Source organism: Lissotriton helveticus, chromosome 6 (genome assembly GCF_964261635.1).
Source record: "Lissotriton helveticus chromosome 6, aLisHel1.1, whole genome shotgun sequence".
Lineage (NCBI taxonomy): Eukaryota > Metazoa > Chordata > Amphibia > Caudata > Salamandridae > Lissotriton > Lissotriton helveticus.
In genome coordinates this window covers 237,600,110-237,623,695 of record NC_136067.1, presented here as the reverse complement: position 1 = coordinate 237,623,695, position 23,586 = coordinate 237,600,110, and the positions used below count along the sequence as shown (strand labels likewise).

At 44.8% G+C, this 23,586-nt stretch overlaps 1 protein-coding gene across 1 annotated transcript in view; it reads left to right on the top strand.

Annotated features, from left to right (window-relative positions):
- LOC144762471 (adhesion G protein-coupled receptor F5-like) overlaps positions 1–23,586 on the top strand; it is a 937,058-nt gene that overhangs the window by 60,801 nt on the left and 852,671 nt on the right. Inside the window, exons 4-5 of the mRNA XM_078647684.1 lie at positions 1,190–2,392; positions 12,312–12,464. Coding sequence (XP_078503810.1) covers positions 1,190–2,392; positions 12,312–12,464 — 1,356 coding nt within the window. The remainder of the gene's footprint in view (positions 1–1,189; positions 2,393–12,311; positions 12,465–23,586) is intronic.

The window sequence follows — 23,586 nt, the reverse complement described above, 5'->3', positions numbered from 1 at the left end:
CCAGTGCAAGTGAGCCTCCGGCCATGAGCTCCAAGTTTAGATTTGGGAAGGATGTCTACTCTTAAAAACCAATGTGTTGGAGTTTTGAGACACATCACCATGTTATGGGGCTAGGAAAGGAGATGTGGGGTTTGAAGTAATGCTTATGTTGTGCTTCAGTACTAACAACATATTGCAAATTGTTACATGCGCCATTGTTCATGTATCACATTTTTTGTCAGGTTATAAATCGATTGCTCTGTGAGTAAATGGAGCAGTATATCTTGTACTCATATCGTCCCACCTCTAAATATCACATTCTTCTTTCTGTGCTGAAAATAGTGCTTGAACCTGTTTTTTACCATTAACATAAAGGGGTATATTTACTAAGATTTTATGCAGTGTTGCGATCATAAAAGTGATGCAAAATGGCGCACATTTTTTTTTCTAATTTACTTTCCAGTGCAAAACTTATTTTGTGTTGGAAATTAGCCCGAAAGTAACACCAAGCAATGCCTAGCAGAGGTTTGCATTATTTTATTTACCACTAAAGGGGTGTTCCAATGGTGAAACATGGCTGTTCAGCCACCCATTTGCTTGATGACAAACCTGATCTACTAGAAAAAAAAGTAGACAGGATTTTGCAGCAAAGTATAACACCTTTTTGTAAATAGGCGCTATCAATGAAACATGCTGTTATTTCTCCTTTCATTTCCCACTTTGCTTGTGTGCTGCACTGTGCAAAACAGATATGGAGTAGGAATAGTTTCAACATTAGTCTATGCATAGTATTTAATACTGGAGGGCTACCCTTTCAGTACAAAACCTATGAACGACACCATGTACTATGGTGAAAAGGTATGTGGGCCAGCGTTAGGGAGAGAGAAGGATAGTAGCATATCTCTTTGGATATTTTGCTGTTCTGCTCCCTCCCTTTCACGCAACACAGCATTTTTGTTTGCTGCCCTGTGTTGCCTGAGCCTTCAGTAAGTATACCAGACAGTTTTCGATAGAGCCAAAGTAGGACTAATAGACCTCAGGACAAACGAAAAGTGGAAGACTAACAGTGCCTAAAACTTCTTATCTACTTACAGTTATGTTTTGTTATCATTATGCACCTTTTTGTCAAGAAATAAATATTTCACATTTGATAGGTCTCACATTAAAAATTGTTGTTTTTCGTTTTCTTGTGTTGTTTCTGAATATATAGGAAGAAGTTTTATTGTAGCCTTTGCTGAAAATTTGATAACTCCAGCCACCCTTGTACTACAGTTGAGCAGTTATGATGAGCCATGCATGGTGCAGGTCACAGTACCCTCTCCACCCTACAATGAAACTGTGCTCTTGGAGCAGTACAGCACAACAGAGGTGGTCCTACCTGAAAAATACGAGCTTACATCAGGTGAAAGATCACGGAAGCTAGTGACAGTGAATTCAGATGCAGATATTTCAGTCACTGCATTTAACACAGGTGCCTATTCTGCTGATGCCTTCACCTGCCTCTCCAAACAGGAATTGGGCACAGAGTACTTCGTTTTCACAATTCAAAGTAAGTATAAAAGCCATTTTGCTGTTGGCAATGGCCAAGATGTTGAGACTCAGGTCAATATTACAGTGTCTGGCTCCTTACTCGTTGATGGAACCAGATATGGAGACAAACAGATGGTCACCATTACCCTGGCTCCACAGGAGGTCATTCTGCTCAGTGACACTAATGACTTGACTGGCACCAGAGTTGTTTCTTCAACACCTGTGGCTGTTTTCAGTGGAAATAATTGTTACTACTCACTGGTTAGTGCCTGTGACGTTCTAATCGAACAGCTATATCCCGTGCAAAGTTGGGGGCAACAATTTGTTGTATTCCCCCTGATGACTAAAAGTATGATGGACCTTGTTACTATCATTGCTGCAAGACCAAACACAGCAGTCACTGTTCGCACTGAATACATCACACTACAGTACAACCTTCAGCCTGGTTCTCAGGTCAGCGTGTATTTACAAACCGGGATGCTTGTGAATGCGTCTGAGCCAATCATGGTCGGATATCTCTTCCAGGGGGGCTACGGTACATTAGTAAACATTTTCGATCCTTTCATAACAACTGTTCCACCCAGCAGCTTCTCCTGGAAACACTACAAGTTTGTTACCCAAGACTTTTATTACAACTACCTATTTATCGTGTCTCGCTCATCCTCCTCTTCATCCGAATTTCTGCTCGACTACAGACCACTAAGTGATTATGTACTGACCGTGAAGCACCTGGAAGGCTTCACTGGTTGGGAAGTGTATTTAGGAAAAATTGGTGGGCAGCATGAAATTTTCCATCAGTCGGAGACATTTGGAATTTACGTGTATGGAGTTGAATATATTATATCTTATGGATATTCACTTGGCCAAGCAAGGTCATTTTCAGGTAATGAACAATTTTATTTTTACATTGTCAGTTTAAAAAAAAATTCTAATGAAGTTTGATCTATGAAAATATTGTGTGTTTATGCACGTATGTATGTGCATGTGTAAATCACAACGCTACCTAGAAAGCAAACGAGTGCTGAACTTAGGTCAGAGCCCACATTATGATTCAGGATCTTTTACAAGAAGCAGAATGTAGTAAGAGGTGATGCTAATACTTCAGGATGTAGTGTTCTTTGAAGAGCTAACTAAGACTTCAGGTTCTTTATGTAGGAGGGTTGGGGCTGTTTTGATGTTATGTTATGTTATGTTATGTTATTTGCTTCTAAAGCGCAACATTCATCCTGGCAGGATATCACGGCGCTAATATTGAGCAGCAAGCTATGAGTAATTACCAGAGGCTAAGATTTATTCTATTTTAGGGAACAGTGCAGCTTTTAATTTTTTCCTGAAAGAGGGGTAGCAGTCCATGCGCCTTAGATCAATTGGCAGATCATTCCAAAGGTTGGCGGCTAGGTGCGAAAAAGCACGTCCACCCGTTCTAGTTCGTTTTACTCGTGTAGTGACTGCTGTGGCTGTGGTTTGTGAACGTAGGTTCCGAGCTGGTGCATAAAACTTGATTCTGTTCCGCAGAATGTTAGGACCAGTATTATGCAGAGTCTTGTGAGCAATACACAGCATTTTAAAAGATGCTCTTTGCCTCATGGGCAGCCAGTGTAGCGCTCTCAAGCAATTTTTAGCAGAATCATACTTTTTCTTGTCGCAGACACCTTTGGCTGCCGCGTTCTGAACAAGCTGAAGTTTTGAAAATAGATAGTCCGCCATACCGACAAACAACGCGTTGCCATAGTCCAGCCTACTAATCAGTAATGACTGGACTAAAATCTGTCTGCATTCAATCGGAATCCAATGTTGACAGAGAAGTCACTCCATATCCTTTGAGCATAGAAAGACAAGGACTATTAATTGTTTTTCTCATTTTACAGTATTTTGATTCTAAGTGATGATGTCTTGTCTTCTGCCAGTCAGTCTGATGTGATGATTTTCAGCCAGTTAAACAGGAATGCAGTTTCTGGTGTCTTGCTATGTGTTCGCCTGGTATTGATCTCGTTATTGTATTTCAACTGTGTTTTTAGATCATTCTAATCACCTGTAAGGGTATCAGGGAGCTCCATAGCAGGTGAGTAAAGCAGCCCTATACTTGAAAAGACAGGCCTCTAGCTTGTTGTGAATGCCAAGAAGAGAGGAGGAGGCTCTGATGTCTTTTGGGAGGTAGTTTCAGGCTTAAGGAGCCAGGTATGAGAAGGTACATCTCCCTGTTCTACTTTTGCGTATGCAGAGGGTGTGTGCTATTGAGAAACTGGCAGAGCGGAGTTGTCCAGGGGATTGTTGGAAATAAACATGACTATTCAGGTAAGCAGGGCCTTGTCTGTGGAGTGCTTTGTAGGTGTGAGTGAGTAGATTAAAGTGTGTGCACTTATGTATCTGGAGCCAGTTCCCTAAAGTGTGGTGTGGGCTCAACGTGGGAGATTGAGGACTAGTCTGGCGGGCACATTGTGGACAATTCACAGTCTTCTTGTGAGCTGGTTGGTTATCCCTGCATACAGGGTGTTCCCATAGAGTAGTTTGCTTGTGATGAGGGCCTGGATGATCGGTTTCCTGGTGTTAATAAGTATGAGAGCTTTGGTTGGCAGGGATCCAATGTAGTTCCTTCAGGAACATGATGCTGAGGTTGAACATCAACAGGACTCTTAATGGGATGTATCGTGGTGTGTATTGTCAAGGTACTTCTGGATAAATTCTTGGACTGAAGTCAGGTTTAGGGAGGAAATATTTCAACTCATCATGAGGGAGAGGTGCGAAGATGTTGTCTTAGTTTTCTTTGCAAGTAGAGGGTGATGAGAGTAAATCCAAGACATTTTGCACTGGATGTTACCAATTGGATTAAGCTTTGCAGGGTGATTTATTTTTCTTGGTTAGGTTGAGTTTTAAAGTAGGGGAAAGATATCCAGTTCAGAGAGACTGAGGTATGTTTGAGTCACCAAATATCACAATCAGTCGAGTTTTTCAACATAGAAGGTTTGTGTCATTTGTGTGTTCATGGATATTGATGCAGCAAACAGTGAGTAGGATTCTAGGGGTTTGTAGAGGAGGGTCAAATAATATAAACTAGATGGAATCCTGAAGGATTTTGGGAGGATCAGGGATCTTGAGGTTACTATCTGCGTGAACTATTGGTGGTTGATGAGGTAAAAGTTTCACCACTGCAGAACTGTTTCTATGTGTGTTTCCAGTGCATGAATAAGTGCTTGGCTGAGTGAATCAAAGACAATGGGGAGGTCAAGAAGGATCTGGAGGCAAGGGTTCTACTTTTTGGTGATCAAGAGTGTTTTTGTTAGCTATGTAAAGATTGCCGATCTCTGTGTTGCAGTATGGGCTGAAGCTAAGTTGGTGGTTTTAGAAGAGGTTGTTCTTGCTTACCAACTTTTGGAGAGGATTGGAGACTGTTTTCTAGGTGTTAACTTGTTTTTTCAGGCTGGTGGTCTATGGGGCACATGTAGGTAATTTCCATTTTGCGATTCCCAAATGGCGATTTTTAAGGAATCGCTATTTGGGAATCGCAAAATGGAATGTAGGTAATAATTCGCAATTTTTGGGTGAATCTCTAACATTCCTTAATTGCGATTAGCAAATTGTGAACCGCAATTAAGGAATGAGTGTCCCATTCATTCCTATGGGCTAAGAGGCCCATAGGAATGAATGGGGATGCATTCTCAAATTGCGATTTTCTATGAGAAAATCGCAATTTGAGAATCGCAATTCCAAGGGTGCCAGGGTTTCCAAAGGGCATGTATGTGCGCCACATGGCACTTTAAATAAAAAAAAAATCATTTTGAAAGGAAATCGCAAAATACCATCTACTTTGAGTAGGTGGTATTTTGCGAATCCTTACGCCCAAATCGCTATTTTAACTGCACCCCTACATAGCATTTAAGGAATCGCAAAATTGCAATTCCTTAAATGCTTGAGCAGAATAAAGAATCCCAATTTTTCCGATTCCTTATTTTGCGATTTGGCACCTACATACCAAATCGCCGTTTGCGATTCACAAACACGGAAATTCGCCGAATTTCGGCGTTTGCGAGTCGCAAACGGCTACCTACATATGCCCCTATATTCTAAAGAGTAAGTTGATATCTGTTGTTGGCTGGCATGCAACAATGAACCTATTTAGTTTTTCGTGAAGTGATTCAGTGGGGAGTTTTTGAAGCACTGATAAAATGTGTTTTTCTCATTTAAGCTATCCTTGGTAATTTCCTTGGCTTGAAACAGGGAGTTGGGTATGGTGAGATGGACAGACAGTGTAGAGGTAGAGTGACTTTTCATTGCATTGATGCAGAGGCTGTTAAGATGAGGCGGCGGAGGTTGCCTTTGGAGTGAGCAAGTATGGTGAATTGTTGCTAGATGTTCAGGATATTAAAAAGAGTTTTGAGAAGGTGCTTCATTGTATTGGTACTTGCCTGCAATGGCAGGTGCATGGAGGACTACAGAACATACATTCATGGGCATGAGTCAAAAGGCTTGTTCTGTAGGTACTATGAGTGTGTTTGCAAGAGGGATGGAATTGAGGTTCTTAGTGTTAGCATGGTCTGAATTTTTCTTGGGTGTGAGGCGGTGTGTTGTGTGTAATGCACAGAGTGGAAATTGTTTATCTGCTGTATAGTGACTCTGGCCCTCAGAACTTCCTACTCTATTGGGCCTGAACAGAGGATGGTCTTTATTTTGCACCTTTAGGCTCAGCGACTCGAAGGAAATACATCCTGGTATTAAAGAATTAAAAGAGCCAGATGAGGTGGAAAATCTAAGCCAACTCTGTTTATTTGAGAAGGCCACCGTATGTCCCAAGCTCAGTCTCTGGCCCTGCTGAAATACGGCTTGTTTGTGGTGACAAGAGAAGAAATTAGATCACACTCTGATCGGATGGCTAGGCCACTAGGGGATCACATGAACACCACCAGGCCAGCTGGGGCTCTCCTTCTGTGTGGTGATGCAGAAGGCAAATCTTTGGTGGAGAGGCACCAAAAAGTTTAGGACAGGATCAGATTGACTGGGGTGGCCACAGGGTTACGGGGGTTGGGAAGGGAGTGTTGTTACATGAACCCTCCACTGGTCCTGCTGGGGTGCGGCTTGTGCACAGTGTGGTGTGGTTCCATTTTGTGATTAGTACATGGAGAGAAATTCATAGTGGGCTCTGATTGTTTGAAAGGCCTCTGTTGGATCACATGAACTGCCACAAGCCTTCTGGGGTACTGCTTGTGTAAAATGAAGTGTGAAGCTAATCCTTAGTGACCAGTGAGGTAGGGGAAAATCTGGAAAGGCTCTGTCTGCGGATGCTGCTGTGCGGTCACATGACCTGCTACTGGGCCTGCTCGGGCAGTGAATATGTGAGGTATGGTGGGCAGCGAGGCACGTTAAAGGAGGTAATGGGCTCTGATTAGGTGGACAGGTGGCTTTGGGATAATGTGGCTTTCTGCTGACCCCTGCTGAGGTTGAGAGGCTTGTGTTGAGTGTTCCCAAATCAAAGACAAGTGCTTGCTGGCTCCACTTTTCTCATGCCTTGATGCACTGATAATCAAACACCTTCATAAGAAAACAGCTTTCGATCTTTGTAATTTCATTCTGAGTTACTGGCACTCATAACCACCTACTAGAAGGCACACAATGAGCCCCAACTTGCTTCTTCTTTCTCTGATAAATCAAATTCTTTGAAGCAACAAATTGTACATTAGAATCCTTACGGTGGCAGCAGAATACCACACAATATAAATATAGAAGAAGGCCATTCTTGCTGCTTTTGGGATTCAGAAATAAATCCAGTAAGCAACCTCGTAAACCTTTTTTGCTAGTTGTCTCCACGTTTAGTTATACATGTGACTGAGCCTAAATTATTCACTTCACAGCACTTAGTGGTTTATTAAATGATGTATTTGTTTCCACAATTAATAAACTCCTTACTTACTTCTCCTTTAGCACCTCACTACTCCCTAAAAGAAATTCAGGTCGATTAATTCTCTTCTCTTCTGTTTCATTTGAAAGAACAGATGTTGTTAATGACTTTATTCCTACATAGCTAGTAAAACTATTTTGTCCCCTTTTAGGTGTGTCAAGGCAGCCGCAGTTCCTTAATCTTAATTGACAAATATGGTTCGAATTGTGTGAGTAGGGCAGTCTCTGTGATGTGGTTACTTCGGAATCCGGATTGGGATGGGTCGAGGAAGGTGTTTATTGTTATTTAGGGTCGAGGGCAGCAATCATTGTTATTTAGCCTCACATTCCCGACTTTGGATCGGGCTGCATTGTCGTCGAAACTCTCAGTCGGGACCTCGAGTTGACGCCCTTGCAGACAGGTTCCAAATCATCGTCAAGCTGTGCATGGAGGTCTTTTGATCAGCATGCATCGGCATTGAAGGGCACTGCATCGGTTCTGACCAGCGCAGAGGTGACGATGCGTTGATTTTGGAGCAGAACTCACTTCTGAGGCCCAGGACTGGAGAGTCACCTCAGACAATGGAGAGCTCACAGATGGCAGAGTCCAGCAGCTGAAGCAGAGTTTAAGAAAGTCTTTGATGGGCCTGAGACTTCAAGAATTGGGGGGAGACCAGCAAGCCATTTGAGAAACTTGGGTTCAAGGATGTAGAGAGCAGGTCCAGTTTTTATCTCTCCCAGGCAAGAATCAGCAGTCAGCAGGCCAAACCAGCAAAGCAGTTAGCAAAATGGCAGTCTCTCCTGCAGCGCAGCAGCTCTTCTTCCAGGTAGAATGTCCTTGATTGCAGCAAAATTCTGATTTGGTTGTGTCAGGGTTACAGTACTTATACCCAGTTGTACCATTGAAGTGGGAGATACTTCAAAGAGGCTTTTGAAGATTATAAGGTCCCTGCCTTTCCTGCCCTGGCTCTAAACTCACTACAGGGGTCTGTGTATATCTTCATGCGGGGACAAGCACAGCCCTATTAAGGTGCAAGTGTCAGCTCCTCCATCCCATTCTACCTCAGGAAGGTTCATCAGCCTGGTGTTGGGCCATCAGGATGCAAATGTCACATCCCAGTGCCCTTTGTATGTGACTGTCTAGAGGAAATGCACAAAGCCCAGCTATCACCCAACTCAGACACGTATTCAGAGACATGCAGAGGAACAAAATGGTAATGCCAACTTTCTTAAAGTGGCATTTTCAGACTTACAATTTAAAATCTGACTTCACCATGAATTGTGATTTTAAATTTATGAGTCCAGGGACTCTAAACTCCAAATCTCTATCTTTCCTCAAGTAGAACTTACACTTAAAATATGTTTTAAGGCAATCATGGGAGCGATAGGCCTAGCAGTAGTATAAAACAAAATTAGCAGTTTTTTACTACCTGGACATGTACAACTCAAAAGTACATGTCCTATCTTTTAAATACACTGCACCCAGACCATAGGACTTCCTAGGGTCTACCTAAGGAGTGATGTATATGTAATAAAAGTGAAGATTTGGGCTTTGGCAATTAGGTTAATTTGGCAGGTCGAAATGGCCGTTTAAAACTGTACACATAGGTTCTTCAGTGGCAGTCCTAAGACATGTTTAAAGGGCTACTGATACTGAAGTGGATGGCACAATCAGTGCTGCAGGCCCACTCGTAGCATTTAGCTTACAGGCCTGTGGCACATGTCGACGTCTGGGCATACCCTGCCATTTAGGATGGAAGGTGATAAGAGAAATGCTTGCACTACATCTAAGCATGGCAGTTACTCAAGGTAGTATTACAGCCAATGGCTAGTCTTTTGCCCTCCATGGCACTTCAGTAAGGACCCAGCAACATGCAAATCTGTCTTAAGCCAGTATGAACAGCCCAGCCTGAACTGCCAGGCCAGGTCATAAGCAAGCCAAGAGCAGGTTTGTTGATTGGGTGTCGTCAGTCGGGTGTAGCTCGGTTTCAATCTCACAGTGAGCACATGACCCACGTCTGGGCATACCCTTACCCCTCAGAGTGATACATCAAGCACACAAGGATATAGGAGGAGTGCTTAAAATAAATCTAACCATTAGCAGTTTCTCAGTGTAGCCCATCATGCCATGTCAGTTTGGACCCAGCTTCAATAGGAACATTCCAGCGGAAGCTGCCAGGCTTTGTCCTCCCATCAGGGCAAATTGGTCTTGGGTTGCTTCTGGTACAGGAAGGACCTGGCTTGGCAGTTTGGGTCATTCTAGTACAAAATTCGATATGAACACTCAGATGTGAATGGAAAAAAAGAATATTCCTAAGTAGTGCAACTGCGCTGAGGCCGGAACACTTTGCAATACTATTTGGCTCACAACTGCATAAAAAAATATCAGTGGAAAACGCCTGTACAACACAGACAGGGCACCATTTTAAAAATTCCTTTTACATTGCTCTAGAAACAAGGCTGAACACACATTCTGGTGCCATGATACATACCACAAATCTTGCTGTCATCTTACATCCTGCCCCATAAGTAATACATTGGAATCAGCATTTCAATGGCAAAGTGTACCATTGCCACAGCGGAGCATTAGACATCTTCCCATTAATTTAAATAGAAGCATGGGCAAAGCCAATAGGTCTGGCATTGGTCACCATCCTTTTTAGCTTTGTCAGTATTTACTTTATCTTCTCATGGTTTTTGAAAACTTTATTGTAACAGAAGCTACCAGCTCCTCATCAATCAAAAAACATTTTCTAAATGTAAAAATGACCTTTGGATCTCAAAAAACACTTTCCGCTATAGTAGTACATGACACATAAGAGAACTACATTGTGTGTTAATGTGTTCCTTGTGAAAGGGTAAACATACTGTCATTCATAAAGAATTCAGCCAATTGCTGAAGTGGGGTGACCCATTGTCGCCATTATGTATGAGATACTCGGAGGAAGAAAAATGTGAATGAAACAATAACAGACTAATAGATGAAGGTGGGCCAAAAGCCCCTATAAGCAAGTATATCGTACATATAAGTTTTGTAAAATGAAATTGGCTTGGTTAACACCAGATCTAAAAATGAGCAAGTAAAATATTTACTCTAATGTGTTTTGATCAAGAATTATATATAGCTGATAATGCCATCTTAGTCTATCTTGGTATCAAGGACACTTATTATGCTCCAGCATCAACTTACTTAAAATCATGGCTCTGATCCCAATGCCTCCAGCTATGTTGGTTTTGCCTGTCTTATTGTCATTTGGCATTACTTCTTAGGAGAGGCAGAAATGTGCCCCGTTGACTGGATACTTTCCAATCGCTTAATACCATATCCCAAAGGAGCTTAGGACCTGTCCATCTGCAAAAAAGAAGCGTGTTTGCATATTTTATTTGAATGTATTTCTTGTACTAGTTTGAGGAATGTTATAGCGCACTAAATTTGACATCTGGACATTGCTGTTGAGATACTCAGTACATTTTGGGGCTTTTATGAACTACACAAATTCAACTGATTGTTCTAACATATTTATTTTTAGACACTGGCATTTTGTGGTGGTGTTAGAGACCTTTAGAGAGCCCAACTACTCAATATCGTGCTGTTGCAATGTAGTTCCTGAGACACATGTTTACAACACAATGGCCAGCTGATTATAAGTGTGATCTTGCATATTACCACAGCAGGCAAATGATTTATTGTTTGATTCCCTTCTGGCAAACCCTTTGGGTAGAAGATTCACACTTCGAGAATCATTATTATGCTGTTTTAGGAAGGGTTTTATATTGTTTTTGATGCGGAAATAGATCCTTCATGCCTGTGTTACTCTTGATATTAAGTTAAATATAGAATGATTTATAACTGTGTTGAAGGAATATGTGCACATTTTATAACATTTCGGTCCTCATTATAATGTTGACTGGAAAGGCTCCGAATGGCATTTGGATTTTCCTAATCTGTGTTGAAACCTATGTTTGTGACCGACTCAGAAACATTTCCAAACAATTATGATGGAAAGGTAACTGTTCGGTCTTTCCGACTCGGATCTGACCGGCATTTGGAGACTCTGAGTCAGTTGGAGCCGAATCATACTGGTCTATGGATGCGTTTCTGAACGACGTATTATGATATCGGAATCGGACAGCTTTTCCGAATCTGTCCATCTAACACGAAACAGCTGTCGGAAACTGACTTTGGGGACCAGTAGTAGGTTCCCCTTCACCCGGACGTCTCCGGTTGGGGCCCATGGGGGTACCCATGGGACCTCTTTTTATGATGCACAGGTGCCCGCCATAGCGTGCAAGGTTTTCCGCAACCACCCCGTTTTTTAATGGGAGCCTGTGTTGTTGGTCGAAACACAGGCTCCCATTGAAGTCAATGGGAGTCCAACCAAATGGTGTTCGGAGACATCGTAATCGGTCGGTTAGACTCCCCGAAGTAGAGTCGGCCGGAACCAATTCCGACAAAGAGTCGGTCGGAATATTTCCCGACTGACAATAATAATGAGGCCTTCATTATCAATTAGGATAGTATTTGTATAGTGTTATAGAAAAAAGGTTCTTAACTAATAATAAACTCAGTGAGCGTATGCTTCCTTCACCCATGTTTCCACCTCTATTCAAAACTGAGAACTGCTGAAAATCTGCTCTGTTGGTCGATTTTCCAGATTGTAAATGTAGGTGTGTGCCAGTCTTCTGGTCAGGGTCTATGTACTTCCCCCTGCAGGCTGTTTTTTAAAGACTTGAATTTAATTTAAGTGAGCATAGACCTTTGTGACAGGGATGCTTGGAGAGTAGGTTGGTGTGAGTCAGAGGTTAATCTCGGGTGTTGCTGACAGTAAGAAGGTTATGAGATGTACTGCACACCTAGTGGCCACAGAGAGACTGAGCATTATCTACCATGGCATATCTTATCTCACAATGTCAGTGTGTTCTTTTGTTAACAGTTGTGCCGCAAGATTATGTTGCCGATGTCGAAATTAGGTTTCGGAATTCATCATTCCTGAAACCTCTCAAAATGTTTCTGAAAGAGCTAAACGATGCCAATGCATTCCCCGCCTCAGATGTGATTAATATAACGGGCATTGCGGTTACTACAGGTAAGTGTATATGAATTATACAAAAATTATCTGTGATTTGTTTAATCAGACAACTAGATTGCATAATTTGTGGAACACAGATTATACATAGCAAGCCGGCAAATTGTAAAGTAAATTAAATGCATGTGTAATGGAGTTTTTAAACCAGTTAATCATGTTCCCTTTTATATGGCATTTTGTTTATGTTTGTAATATATTAAAATGTACTTAGAGTCACAGACTAAAATATCTCCATTGAATAACTAATAATTAAAATTATCTGTTTAGCTTATATTGTGAAAAGCTGTTAAATATGTCAGCAGGCATGAGACAATGACCAAAAAAGCTTGTCAACGACAATGCAATAATTTAAGACATTTCCTCATAATATGTGGTTGTGTTAATTTATTGGGAAAAATGTAGGTCTTCATTGAATGTCACATTACATTTACATGAATTGTTAGCAATCCCTCTCTGAAATGAGCAGTCATTTTTTCAAGCAGTGTCCTGGGGACATAAGGAATTTAAATAAATACCCGAATCTGCGCCTAACAGGGGTTGACGAGGGAGGTAGGTAGAAGCGGCTGGTATTAGGGCAGAGTGACGTGGCTAGTGGGGCCGATGGGTGGGTGAGCGGTAGGGAGACAGACAACAACAATAGAAAACCAAAAAACAGAACTTACCTGCTCTCCTGCCCACCGAATTGCTGCTCTTCTTCTCCTCACATGCATGAGAGCAGCATCAGGATTGGCCTGAGTGCACTCGATTTGCGCTCCCTAGGAGACTGAGAGCCTGTGCTTTGCTGTCTTCAACCCAGAAATGCAGCTGGGTTGGAGACAGCTCAGTGCGCATGTCGGTTTGATCGACTCCTGTATCATGCTTTTTACATAGGTTAGTATAGAATTTCGTTTTTAAGTTCACATCTACCTATCTTGAATGTCTATATGTATATTACCAAAAGCTAAGTTTACTAAATCTATGCTTATCTATATATAAAGTGACTTTGACAATATTTTGCTAGTTGATTGATGCAGCAGTATTTCTGCAAGACGATATTAAATCCACAACATTTAATGCTATGCCTTGAGAGCCTGGTCCATGATAAGGCCTCTGCGGGTTGAGAAATGTCTTGTACCCAGAGGGGATATGTATGCAGGCTTTACGTCTGCCATGAATGCACAGTGCGATACAAAAGGGGATGATGGACGGAGCGTTTGAGCAAATCAAACACTCACCCCCAGTCAACTGATCTGGGTTTAATCCATCACCATTCTTTAGCTCACTCAGCCACCCAAGTTCAGACATGGCCATATGCAAATCAGCCTGATCCTGTGCCTCATGGGAACAGTCCAGCTCGAACTGCCAGGCCATGTCTTCCCTGGTCCGGAAACAAGCATCCTGGGACCTGTTTCGGATTCATAATCCTCATCAGCCAGGCTATCTTGAATCCAGTGGCCAAGTGAGCAAGGGACTCACGTCTGAGCATACCCTGCCAACTTAGGGCGAACAAAGCGATACAAAAGGGGATGAATGCACAGTGCATCATTGAATACTCTAATGGCGCTGGTTTCTGTCTTCGAACCTGGTGAAAAAACTGACTGCAATTTATCCAGCAAGTTGTAGCTCACTTGTGTTAGGTACATGGTGATATAGTTCTCTACTTTCTTTCCCATGAATGTATGGTTAGTGATTGGATGAAATCTTTTACTTATTGTAATCATCTGATTGTGAGCCCTTAAACTTGCATGGGCTTTGTTTGACTATGACAAGGGCAGTCACAAGGGAGGGACAGACAGAGGGGCATTTTAGTCCTTTACTTTGCAGAGCACTGTGCTACTACTACACTACGGGCCCGATTCACAGAATGAACTTAAGACTCAATCCTAAACTTACTACTATTTTGGTATTCACAGAATACACTTACTACTTTTGGCATTCACAGAATGAACTTACTACTTTTGGTATTCACCGAAGTTAGGATTTTGTCTTAAGTTTGTCTTAAGACAAACTTAAGACAGACTTAAGACAGACTTAAGACAAAATCCTAACTTCTGTGAATACCAAAAGTAGTAAGTTCATTCTGCGAATGCCAAAAGTAGTAAGTGCATTCTGTGAATACCAAAATAGTAGTAAGTTTAGGATTGAGTCTTAAGTTCATTCTGTGAATCGGGCCCCATGTATTTATATAATAAACATGAATTGGCAAAGCCAATAGACTTAGTTAGTAAACATATTAGCCTTATCAATTCATTTTTATACTTTTGTTAATTGGAATTGTTGCCTTAATAGTGAACTTCATGTAAAAAATCAGGATTTATAAACTGTGGCAAATCACCCATAAAGTACTCAAGGCGCTGGAGTTGCTAGTTGCTTTGTGTAGAAAGCAGTGTAAAACGAGGCAAAAGCAGGAGAAAGCACTCAGAAAAATGGGGGAGAGGAAAGAGAACAGTACAAAATTAAGAGAAAGCAATCAGAAAAACATAGGAAAACAAGAAGAAACCAGTAAAAAACAAGGCAAAAGCAGGAGAATGCACTCAGAAAAACGGGGAGGAAGCAGAGATGTGCAGCAGCAAAGGAGAGCTGGGAGCCTGAGACCTGCTCAATGGGGTCACGGTATGGCCTCCTTCAAGTAGGTCCTGGGCGGAAGGGAGGAGTGCGGGGAGTTTTGGGGGTAGGCTAAGCGAGAGACAGTAAAATGGGCAGCAGGGGGGTGGCAAATGAGGAAAAACAAAGAGAAGCAGTGAAAAACCAGTGAAAAGCAGGAGAGAGCACTCCGAAAAATGAGGGAAAGGAGAAAGCTATAAAAAATGAGGTAAAGTCAGGAGAAAGCACTCAAAAAACTGGGGAAAAGAGGGAGAAAGCAGTAAAAAACAAGGCAAAAGGAGGAGAAAGTACGGTGTAGCAGCACGGGAGAGCTGAGCGTGGGGCCTGCTTCACTAAACATGGGTAGTTCTGTTTAGCTAAACAAAGTTGCAAAAAGAGAGGTGTTACCTCGAAACCGGTCCGGTCCTCGGATGCTTGATTCCGGTCTGGGAAAGATATGGCTGTTGTAGTGCGGACTGGACTGTTCCCATGGGGCAACAGGGTCAGAGCTGATTTGCATAAAGCCATTATCTGACCCAGGGTGGTGTGGAGTGCAAAAAAACGATGGATTTGGGCCCAGATCTTTTGACTGGGGGAGTGTGTGACATTGATCCACATTCAGTCCATCACTTGTTCTTTTTTGCAATTGCCGCCCTAAGTGCGCTGGGGATGCCCAGACGTGGGTCCCAGGCACTCCACACCACTTGGAGTCAAGCTAGCCGGGCTTAAGAGAGGTGTTACCTCGAAACCGGTCCGGTCCTCGGATGCTTGATTCCGGTCTGGGAAAGATATGGCTGTTGTAGTGCGGACTGGACTGTTCCCATGGGGCAACAGGGTCAGAGCTGATTTGCATAAAGCCATTATCTGACCCAGGGTGGTGTGGAGTGCAAAAAAACGATGGATTTGGGCCCAGATCTTTTGACTGGGGGAGTGTGTGACATTGATCCACATTCAGTCCATCACTTGTTCTTTTTTGCAATAGCTAAACAAAGTGCCTCCTTGGTGGATAGTTTGTTAAATTCTTCTACACCAAGTAACAGCCCCAAAAATGGTGGGAAAATGATGGTGGAGTGTGGAAGGGATGTATGTCAGTACAACGCGATCTTTTAGATCGCTGTACTTGACATCGCAGATTTTACAACGCAAGTCGTTACAACGACTTGCGTTGGAGGGCGCGGATTTAGGAATTTTATAATTTTATATTCCAACACCAGTCCCCGTAACAGTAGGGAAGGTATTGGAATATAAAATTACAACATTCCTTATCCCACAGCGGCATCCAGAGCAAGTCGTAGTAACGACTTGCGTTGTAATAGCTGCGGGGAAAAGGTCGTGCGGTGTAAACACCGCGTTGTAAACTACGTTTCCCGTGTGGAGGTAATTTAGTATCCTTGACTATTGAGAAGTAAAAGTTGAACCAGTGCCTCTCCATTCAGAGGAGAAGAGTTGAGAGTATCCCGATTGCTCTGACAATCCGAGCAGAAGTGATTAAGATCATGTGAGAATTTGGGTTGCTTGCTGACGGGCTGAAACTCTAGCAACAGGTACAGTGCTCGCCAGGTTGAACCACAAAAAGTCACTAAATTAACCTGTGCTCAACCTTCTGGTATATCGTCACAAAAGCAGTCTGGCTTAACGTAGAATAGTACAACAAGCAACGGTTATGGCTGAAACTTCGCCTGCACACCGCTTGTCCCTAGTATTTTTCGAAAAAATGCTAACTCATTTGGGTCAACTGAAAAAACGCAAATCTCTACATGAAATTCCATAATTTTGAGGAGCTCAATATAGTTCTTACACAAAGAGTCCAGAATTAATCCAAAATAATTCGTAATGCTTGTGTTCCACTTTTGTTCAAGCAAATGACAGCAAGTACCTTACTTAAGCTTAGATAAATGACAGCAGGAAAACTCATACAATATCTATAATACACAAGTTGCCAGATTGTTTTTCAACTTTATTCTTGAATTTCTCAAATCTTATAATACGATTTTTACATGGGACTTCTTCAGGGCTTTTTAAGCATAAAAACATCCCAACAAACAATACATTAGAAAACAATCAGACATGAGTACAAAGCATGTAACATTAAAAACGTTTTTTTAGACTGAATGGAGTTATTGTTTAATAATCATACTTCATATACAAACATATAAAAACACATTTAAAAAACATATAAAAAGATATGAATTGCTTTTTACAAATGTTACATAGAACACAAGTGTTAGCTTAAACCTTAAACACTCCATTGTTCAACATCAAAAGACCATTACTAAAACATGTGTAAACAATCTATATTTTAGTATTCCATTAAAAAAACTGTTTACTTATATACACCAATTTTTACACTGTTCAAGCCATTTGCATGAATGGAGACAAGGTAATCCTCTACCTTCAGTCTCACTAATGTTAATAAAACTCCTTTCAGTTTTCCTGTCCCAATTCCCCATTTCCCTTAATTAAAAAATATCAGTTAATTTAACCTCATTTACCCTTTCTGTCAACTAGTTCCCTACTTGTTGTAGTACTTCTTGATTTAACTTTAACCTCGTTTGGCGATTTGTGTATTTTGTCTTAAACCGAAGCAATGACATTTTGTTATTATGCCTCATCTAATGGAACGTTAGTGCCAGCTTCTACTCTTTATAATTCCAATTTTATCCTAATTAGCTTCCAATCAACAGTTGCATCAGTATGCCTAGTCTAATCATCAGCAGTGCCACTTATTACTCTTAACTTCCAAAAACTCACCCCAGTCAAGTTCAATCAACAACTCATCACATTTTGTTGTCCAAATACCCCAGAGAGAAATCTAGAATCTATAACAGCTTACCAAAACTCCAACTTGTGGGAAGTCTTGTCTATAATCAACTTGTATAGTTCCAAAAGCCTCTTGTGTACTATTAAAGCCTAAATGGTAAAGAATACAAGAGAGAAGGAAACATTCTAAGTACCAAACTTAATAGAGAAAACATGATCAGGCTGATTTCAAATGAGCACACAAAAAGACAACTACAAATTACCAACTCTTACCTCCGGACTCTCTACCGTAGATCCAATGGATGGTAAATCCCTCTATAGCACAAACAAATCTGAGACCGATATCCCATTTACTTTAACTCTAACAATAGAAGAAGCACAAACCTTTAGTCCTCTTCCCTGCATAACTTTATTATTCTAAATGTATACTACGAGTCAAAGCCCAGACACAAAAACAAATTTTCACCTCTCCTCAAGATCCTGTGTTCAGTGATTAGGAGAGAAAAGGACATGCATACGTTTACTCGATGAACATCTTCGTGGCAGGCATCAACTTCTATCTGCCCCTCTGCAATTATCCTAGAGCACACAGGCGTGTAGTAAAGATTTATTTTTTCAATAGCTTCAAACACTCCCCAAGGGGGTTCCACTCTGTTTCTCTGTATCGACATCAGAGATGAGAAGTTTTCCCAGAACAAATCCTTCATGACTCCATATCAGCAATCTCCACACCAATGCGACCCGAAGCATAACCCATTCTTAGTGTTTTAGGTAAAAATGTACACAAATGCTAAGTTTGAAGCTACCCACACTGTTCCCATCTTATTCATAATGTCCCTTGGGAGGGAGGAGGGGGGTAAGCCAGACTGACAACTGTATTGTGTGTGTAAAAGGCCGCTTAATTGAAACAGGTGCACATCACAAACTTTATTTACTGGCTCCTCGCCTTACAAAACTAAAACCTCTCTAAACATCGAGTTACTTGACCCCTTGGGTTTCTTCCCCTCGCCCCTACGATCCCCACATGATAAAACATCCCCCACCCTGCAAAAACACAATACATTAAATGCAAATACATTACATAAATACCATAATACCCAATCCTATCCCATAACCTTTGTCCTTCTTGACCCCCAAACCTAACCTCCTTTCCTTCTTCCTGCAACTGTAACTAATGAGCCCCAATGTAAAACCTCTAACCTGTTTAAACCTTTCCCCGATCCTGAAAGCAACTCCCCAACTTTACGGTAACTACCAGAAAACTCCAGCCAAACTTGGCCAACTTCCAAAACCAACACCGCCACCCAGGAAAAGTTGGGAGGATAGGTGTCTACACCGCCTCCCTACTTATCCTGCCCCCCCACCCTCACCCCACCCCGCTCCCCCCAAAACCATCCCGACTCTAACGAACCCCAAACAACCGAGCCAACACCTTGTGCAGTTCCAGCAGGTATAGATCCATGCCCATATGGGACAAATGTACCCCGTCCCCCCTAAACAGTTCCGGTGCGTCGTACCTTATGTCCTTATACCATATCCTAGAGAAACTCAGGTGCCTATAGAACCTCACCATCTCAACATATACCTTCCTCCGTGCCTTGTCAATCGCCTGAGGATGCACTGCGCCCCTCCACACCCGACACGGCACAAACTCTGTCCACACCACCATACATCCTGACCACCTCCTTTTAATCTCTCCCAGATCCCTCCTCATGGCCCTCATCTGCACCAGGCCAGTCTCCCTCACCATGTCGTTTTCTCCCAAGTGCAACACAAGGACATCTTGACACCTACCCGCCACTACCATGGAATTGAGAGTGGATACCAGTTCCCGCCACAACATGCCCCCTTTTCCTTTCCAAACAATAGAAAAAACATTTGGATTGAATCCCAAATTGTCGCCGAAATAACTGGATTGCGCCTGCACCTGGGCCCTCCTAACAAAAGAATGCCCCACGATCCAGACCGCCATGTCTCTGGCAAGGGGACCCGCAAAAGAACCTAAGAAAGAAAGAAACAGTAAATACCATGTCCCCCATATTCATCCCATCCAGCCCCAGCCTCCTCAATGCCTTATGCAAAACCGCCAAGAGCTGAGCCGTCGACACCCGACGGCCGTCCGCGTGTCGAAAAACTGCCCCATCGGCCCCTCCTGTCGCTCTCAGGCACAAGCCCCACCTCACCGGGCACCCCCCTTCCAACGCATCCGCCGACAGGGAAACCCAACGGCCTACACCCCTCTGATCCGTCTTCGCACCCCTCAACCACACGCTGACCTCTCTCATCCCGAACGGCACCTCCGTCCATAGCAACCCCGCGTCCTTCCTCACCCCCAGCAACTCAGAAACCCTAAATGCTCCTGCAAACATCCATGACATCAGGGTCGCAAACAAACAAGCATCCCCAGCGGAGAAACACACACCCGGCAAAGCATTGATGCAACCCCGGCGACATCGGCTGGCGGACCCTGCACCCCCTCCAGCATTCTCTGGCCCACCCCTCCAACATGCGAGACCCGAGTTCCCCCGCTGACGGCGCATACCCCCACATCAACTTGCTCATGAAGGCTTTCCTGTCAGTTAGCCTGCAATCGTGACCCACGAGAGACCCTTGTCATTCAGATCCAAAATGAATTGTACCACATCCTCCTGCCTTTCCCTTGTCACATCCCGCATACGCGCCCCGGACGCCAAGAAATCGCCCCACGCAGTCAAGTACGTCACCTTCGTCGACATCGCCAAGGACCCTAGAACCAGCTGCAACATCCGGTGTTGCCTACGTACCACATCTGAGGGGGAATGCTGGTCCGCTCCCGGTCTGCATCCTTGGCTAAGCCACGGAATCTCCCCCACTGCGAACGAGATAAAGCATCCGCAATGTCATTGTCGAGCCCGGGCACATGCACCGCGCGGAAAGCAATGTCAAAAGTGCAAGCACCCCAGCACAAACACACGCAGCAGCTTCAACACTTGTACATCTTTCGCCGATTGCTGATTTACCACCTCCACCGCTGCCATTTTGTCCACGTGAAAAGTTACCCTCCTGTGCGCCAGCAATTCCCCCCACAATGCCACTGCCACCACCAAGGGAAAAAGCACTAGGAAAGCGATACTCCTGACACCCCCCCCGCCCACTCCGGGGGCCACTTCTCCGCGCACCACCACCCCTGCCAGTACAGTCCGAACCCATCGCTACCCGCCGCGTCCGAGAAGATCTGCACGTCCCACACCAGCGCCTCCTCCAGCTGCATGGGAATTCCATTGAAATGCTGCAAGAAAAAACGCCACATCCATAAATCCTCTTTGACTCCCGCAGGGAGCCGGACGTCATGATGCGGCGGGTGCTGGCCCGCCAAGGCCCTGGCCAGCCTCCTACAAAAAGTCCTCCCCACCCGCACCACTCTGCACGAGAAATTGAGGTGGCCCAGCAACACTTGAATTTCCAAAATCGTCACCTTGGGTCGTGCCAACATTCCTTCCAGCAGCTCCAGCATGTGCTGCTTTTTATCCGCTGGTAACCAGGCCTCCATTGCCACAGAGTCCAGTTCGATCCCTAAAAAGGACAGCGCCGTGTTTGGCCCCACTGTTTTCTCCGGTGCCAGCGGCACCCCTAGCTCCCCCATGAGCTCTTTGAACCTGTCCAGCGCCTCCTGGCAGTCCGCAGAACCGGGGGAGCCAACAAGAAAAAAGTCATCCAAGTAGTGTGTAACACGTTGGCGACCCGTCCGTTCCGTAAACAGCCACTGCAGGAACGTACTGAAGCATTCGAAAAGTGCACATGACATTGAGCAGCCTATCGGCAATGCTTTGTCCACGTACCAGCGGCCGTCAAACTGAATTCCCAGTAAGGCCCAATCGTCTGGATGGACTGGGAGCAGCCGGAAAGCCGACTTGATGTCGCACTTTGCCATCCTTGCCGTTGCGCCCGCCGCCACCACCAAGGCCATGGCCACATCAACGGAGGAATATGAAACCGTAGTCTCTCGCTTGTCGATGAAATCGTTCACTGAGGCCCCCTTGGGCCAGGACAAGTGCTGTAACAGCTGAAACTGTCCTTTGTCTTTCTTTGGCACGACCCCTATCGGGGAGACAATGAGCTCATCTAAATGCCAATCCTCCAAAGGACCCGCCATGCGGCCCTCGTAAACCTCCTTCTCCAGTTTGTTCCGCACCACTTCCGGGTGTTCCCTGGTGGACTTCAAGTTGTCGGCCCACCTTCACCGCCTGGGGCCCTCGTACCCCAAGCAAAACCCATCCTGTAACCCCGCCCGCAAACGTTCGGCGGCCCCCGCGTCAGGGTAATCGCGTAGCGCCACCACTAGCCGATCTACCCTAACCAGCGTAAGAGCCCTTGGACCCTGGAGCCTTATCACCTCTGCCATTCCCTGCCGTCTGCTGGGGATTCGCTCGCTGACCACCTGCTGCCCCTCGCTGCCCCCCTTTGGATGTGCCCGCCACGTCCCAGCACCTGCCCAGGGGGTGTCCATACTTCCCGCAGCCCGAACACTCATGCCGAGACCGGCAGTGCTCCCGTGTACACAAACCCTTGTTGTAGTCCCAACAAGGGCCTAACATGCCGGACTGGCTTTTCGCCCCTGCCCCCACCCCTTCTTGGGTGGGGCGGTCCTGAAAGGGCTGGTAAATTATAGGCAGGCCGCTCGCTGTAAAAATAGTCTTCCTGGAGCCCGCCAACCCCATCGTGTGTTGCCAAAGATCCGTACCCAGTTCACCCCATTTTGCCTCCGGGCACCAGGCCATCCTCGCTCTGAATTCTTCATCATACTGCGCCCAGGCGAAACCGCCCCCCGTGATCTGGGCCTTCCTGACCACATCCATGTATTTAAACAAGGACACCGACCGCTCTGGAAATTTCTCGCAGTACACGCTCGCAAAAATTAAAAAGGCCGTCGTCCAATTCTCTATTGTGGGGGCACTTTTGGAGTTCATACTCCTCCTCTTTCGAACCCTCCTTTGCCTGCACTTCCCGATGGAGTAACTTGAGAATCTCCACATACTCCCCCTTCCAAATCCGTTCCTTTGTAGCCAGCATCAAGTGCGCCCCCAGTGGCTTGGTGACCCCCGTATACGGGAGCTTCTTGATTTTTAGCTCTTTACTCTCCGGCTTAGTGACGTCCTCCCCGGCCGCGCCCACGTCGCCCAATGCCGCCGCACCCAAAGCCCCGGTCGCCCCTTTCGCCCCCTCCAGAGCACCTACATCAGCCGGCTCCTGGAGCGCAGCATCCGGCCCTACTCCCTTGTACTTTCCTTTGAGCAGCCACAAACACCCAACTCCCCTCCCCCCACCCCCACGGACACCAAACGCGCTGCCGCTGCCTCTCCCGTACCTGTCACCAATGCATCCACCGTCCGTCCTCCAGTATGCCTTTCCTTCGATGCCGCTCTCGGCTCCCAACGAGATGTCCGGTCCGTCCGCTCCCGCTGGCCCCGTGACCTCCGCAAAACACTATTGACAACAATATTGCACCCCCCTCCGCCCTCGCCATCCCTCAACTCGCCTTCATCCAGGCTTTCCTCATCCTCTAGCACTTGCACAAAACCAGCTCCACACCCCCGACTCGTCGGCGGAGCCGACTGCCCCCTACCAGCCACATCAAGCGAAAAACGCGTGCCGCTCCTCCATCGCTGAGACTCCCCAGGCCACTGGTGCCCCGTAGGTGCTGGGATCGGTGAGCCCACCTCGGGCCTTCTTATGCCGGCCGCAACGGGATCCCCCGCCGGTACCAGGTTCGCTGCGAAAGCCGTCAAAAGCGGTACAAAAGGGGGTGGTGATGGACGGGGCA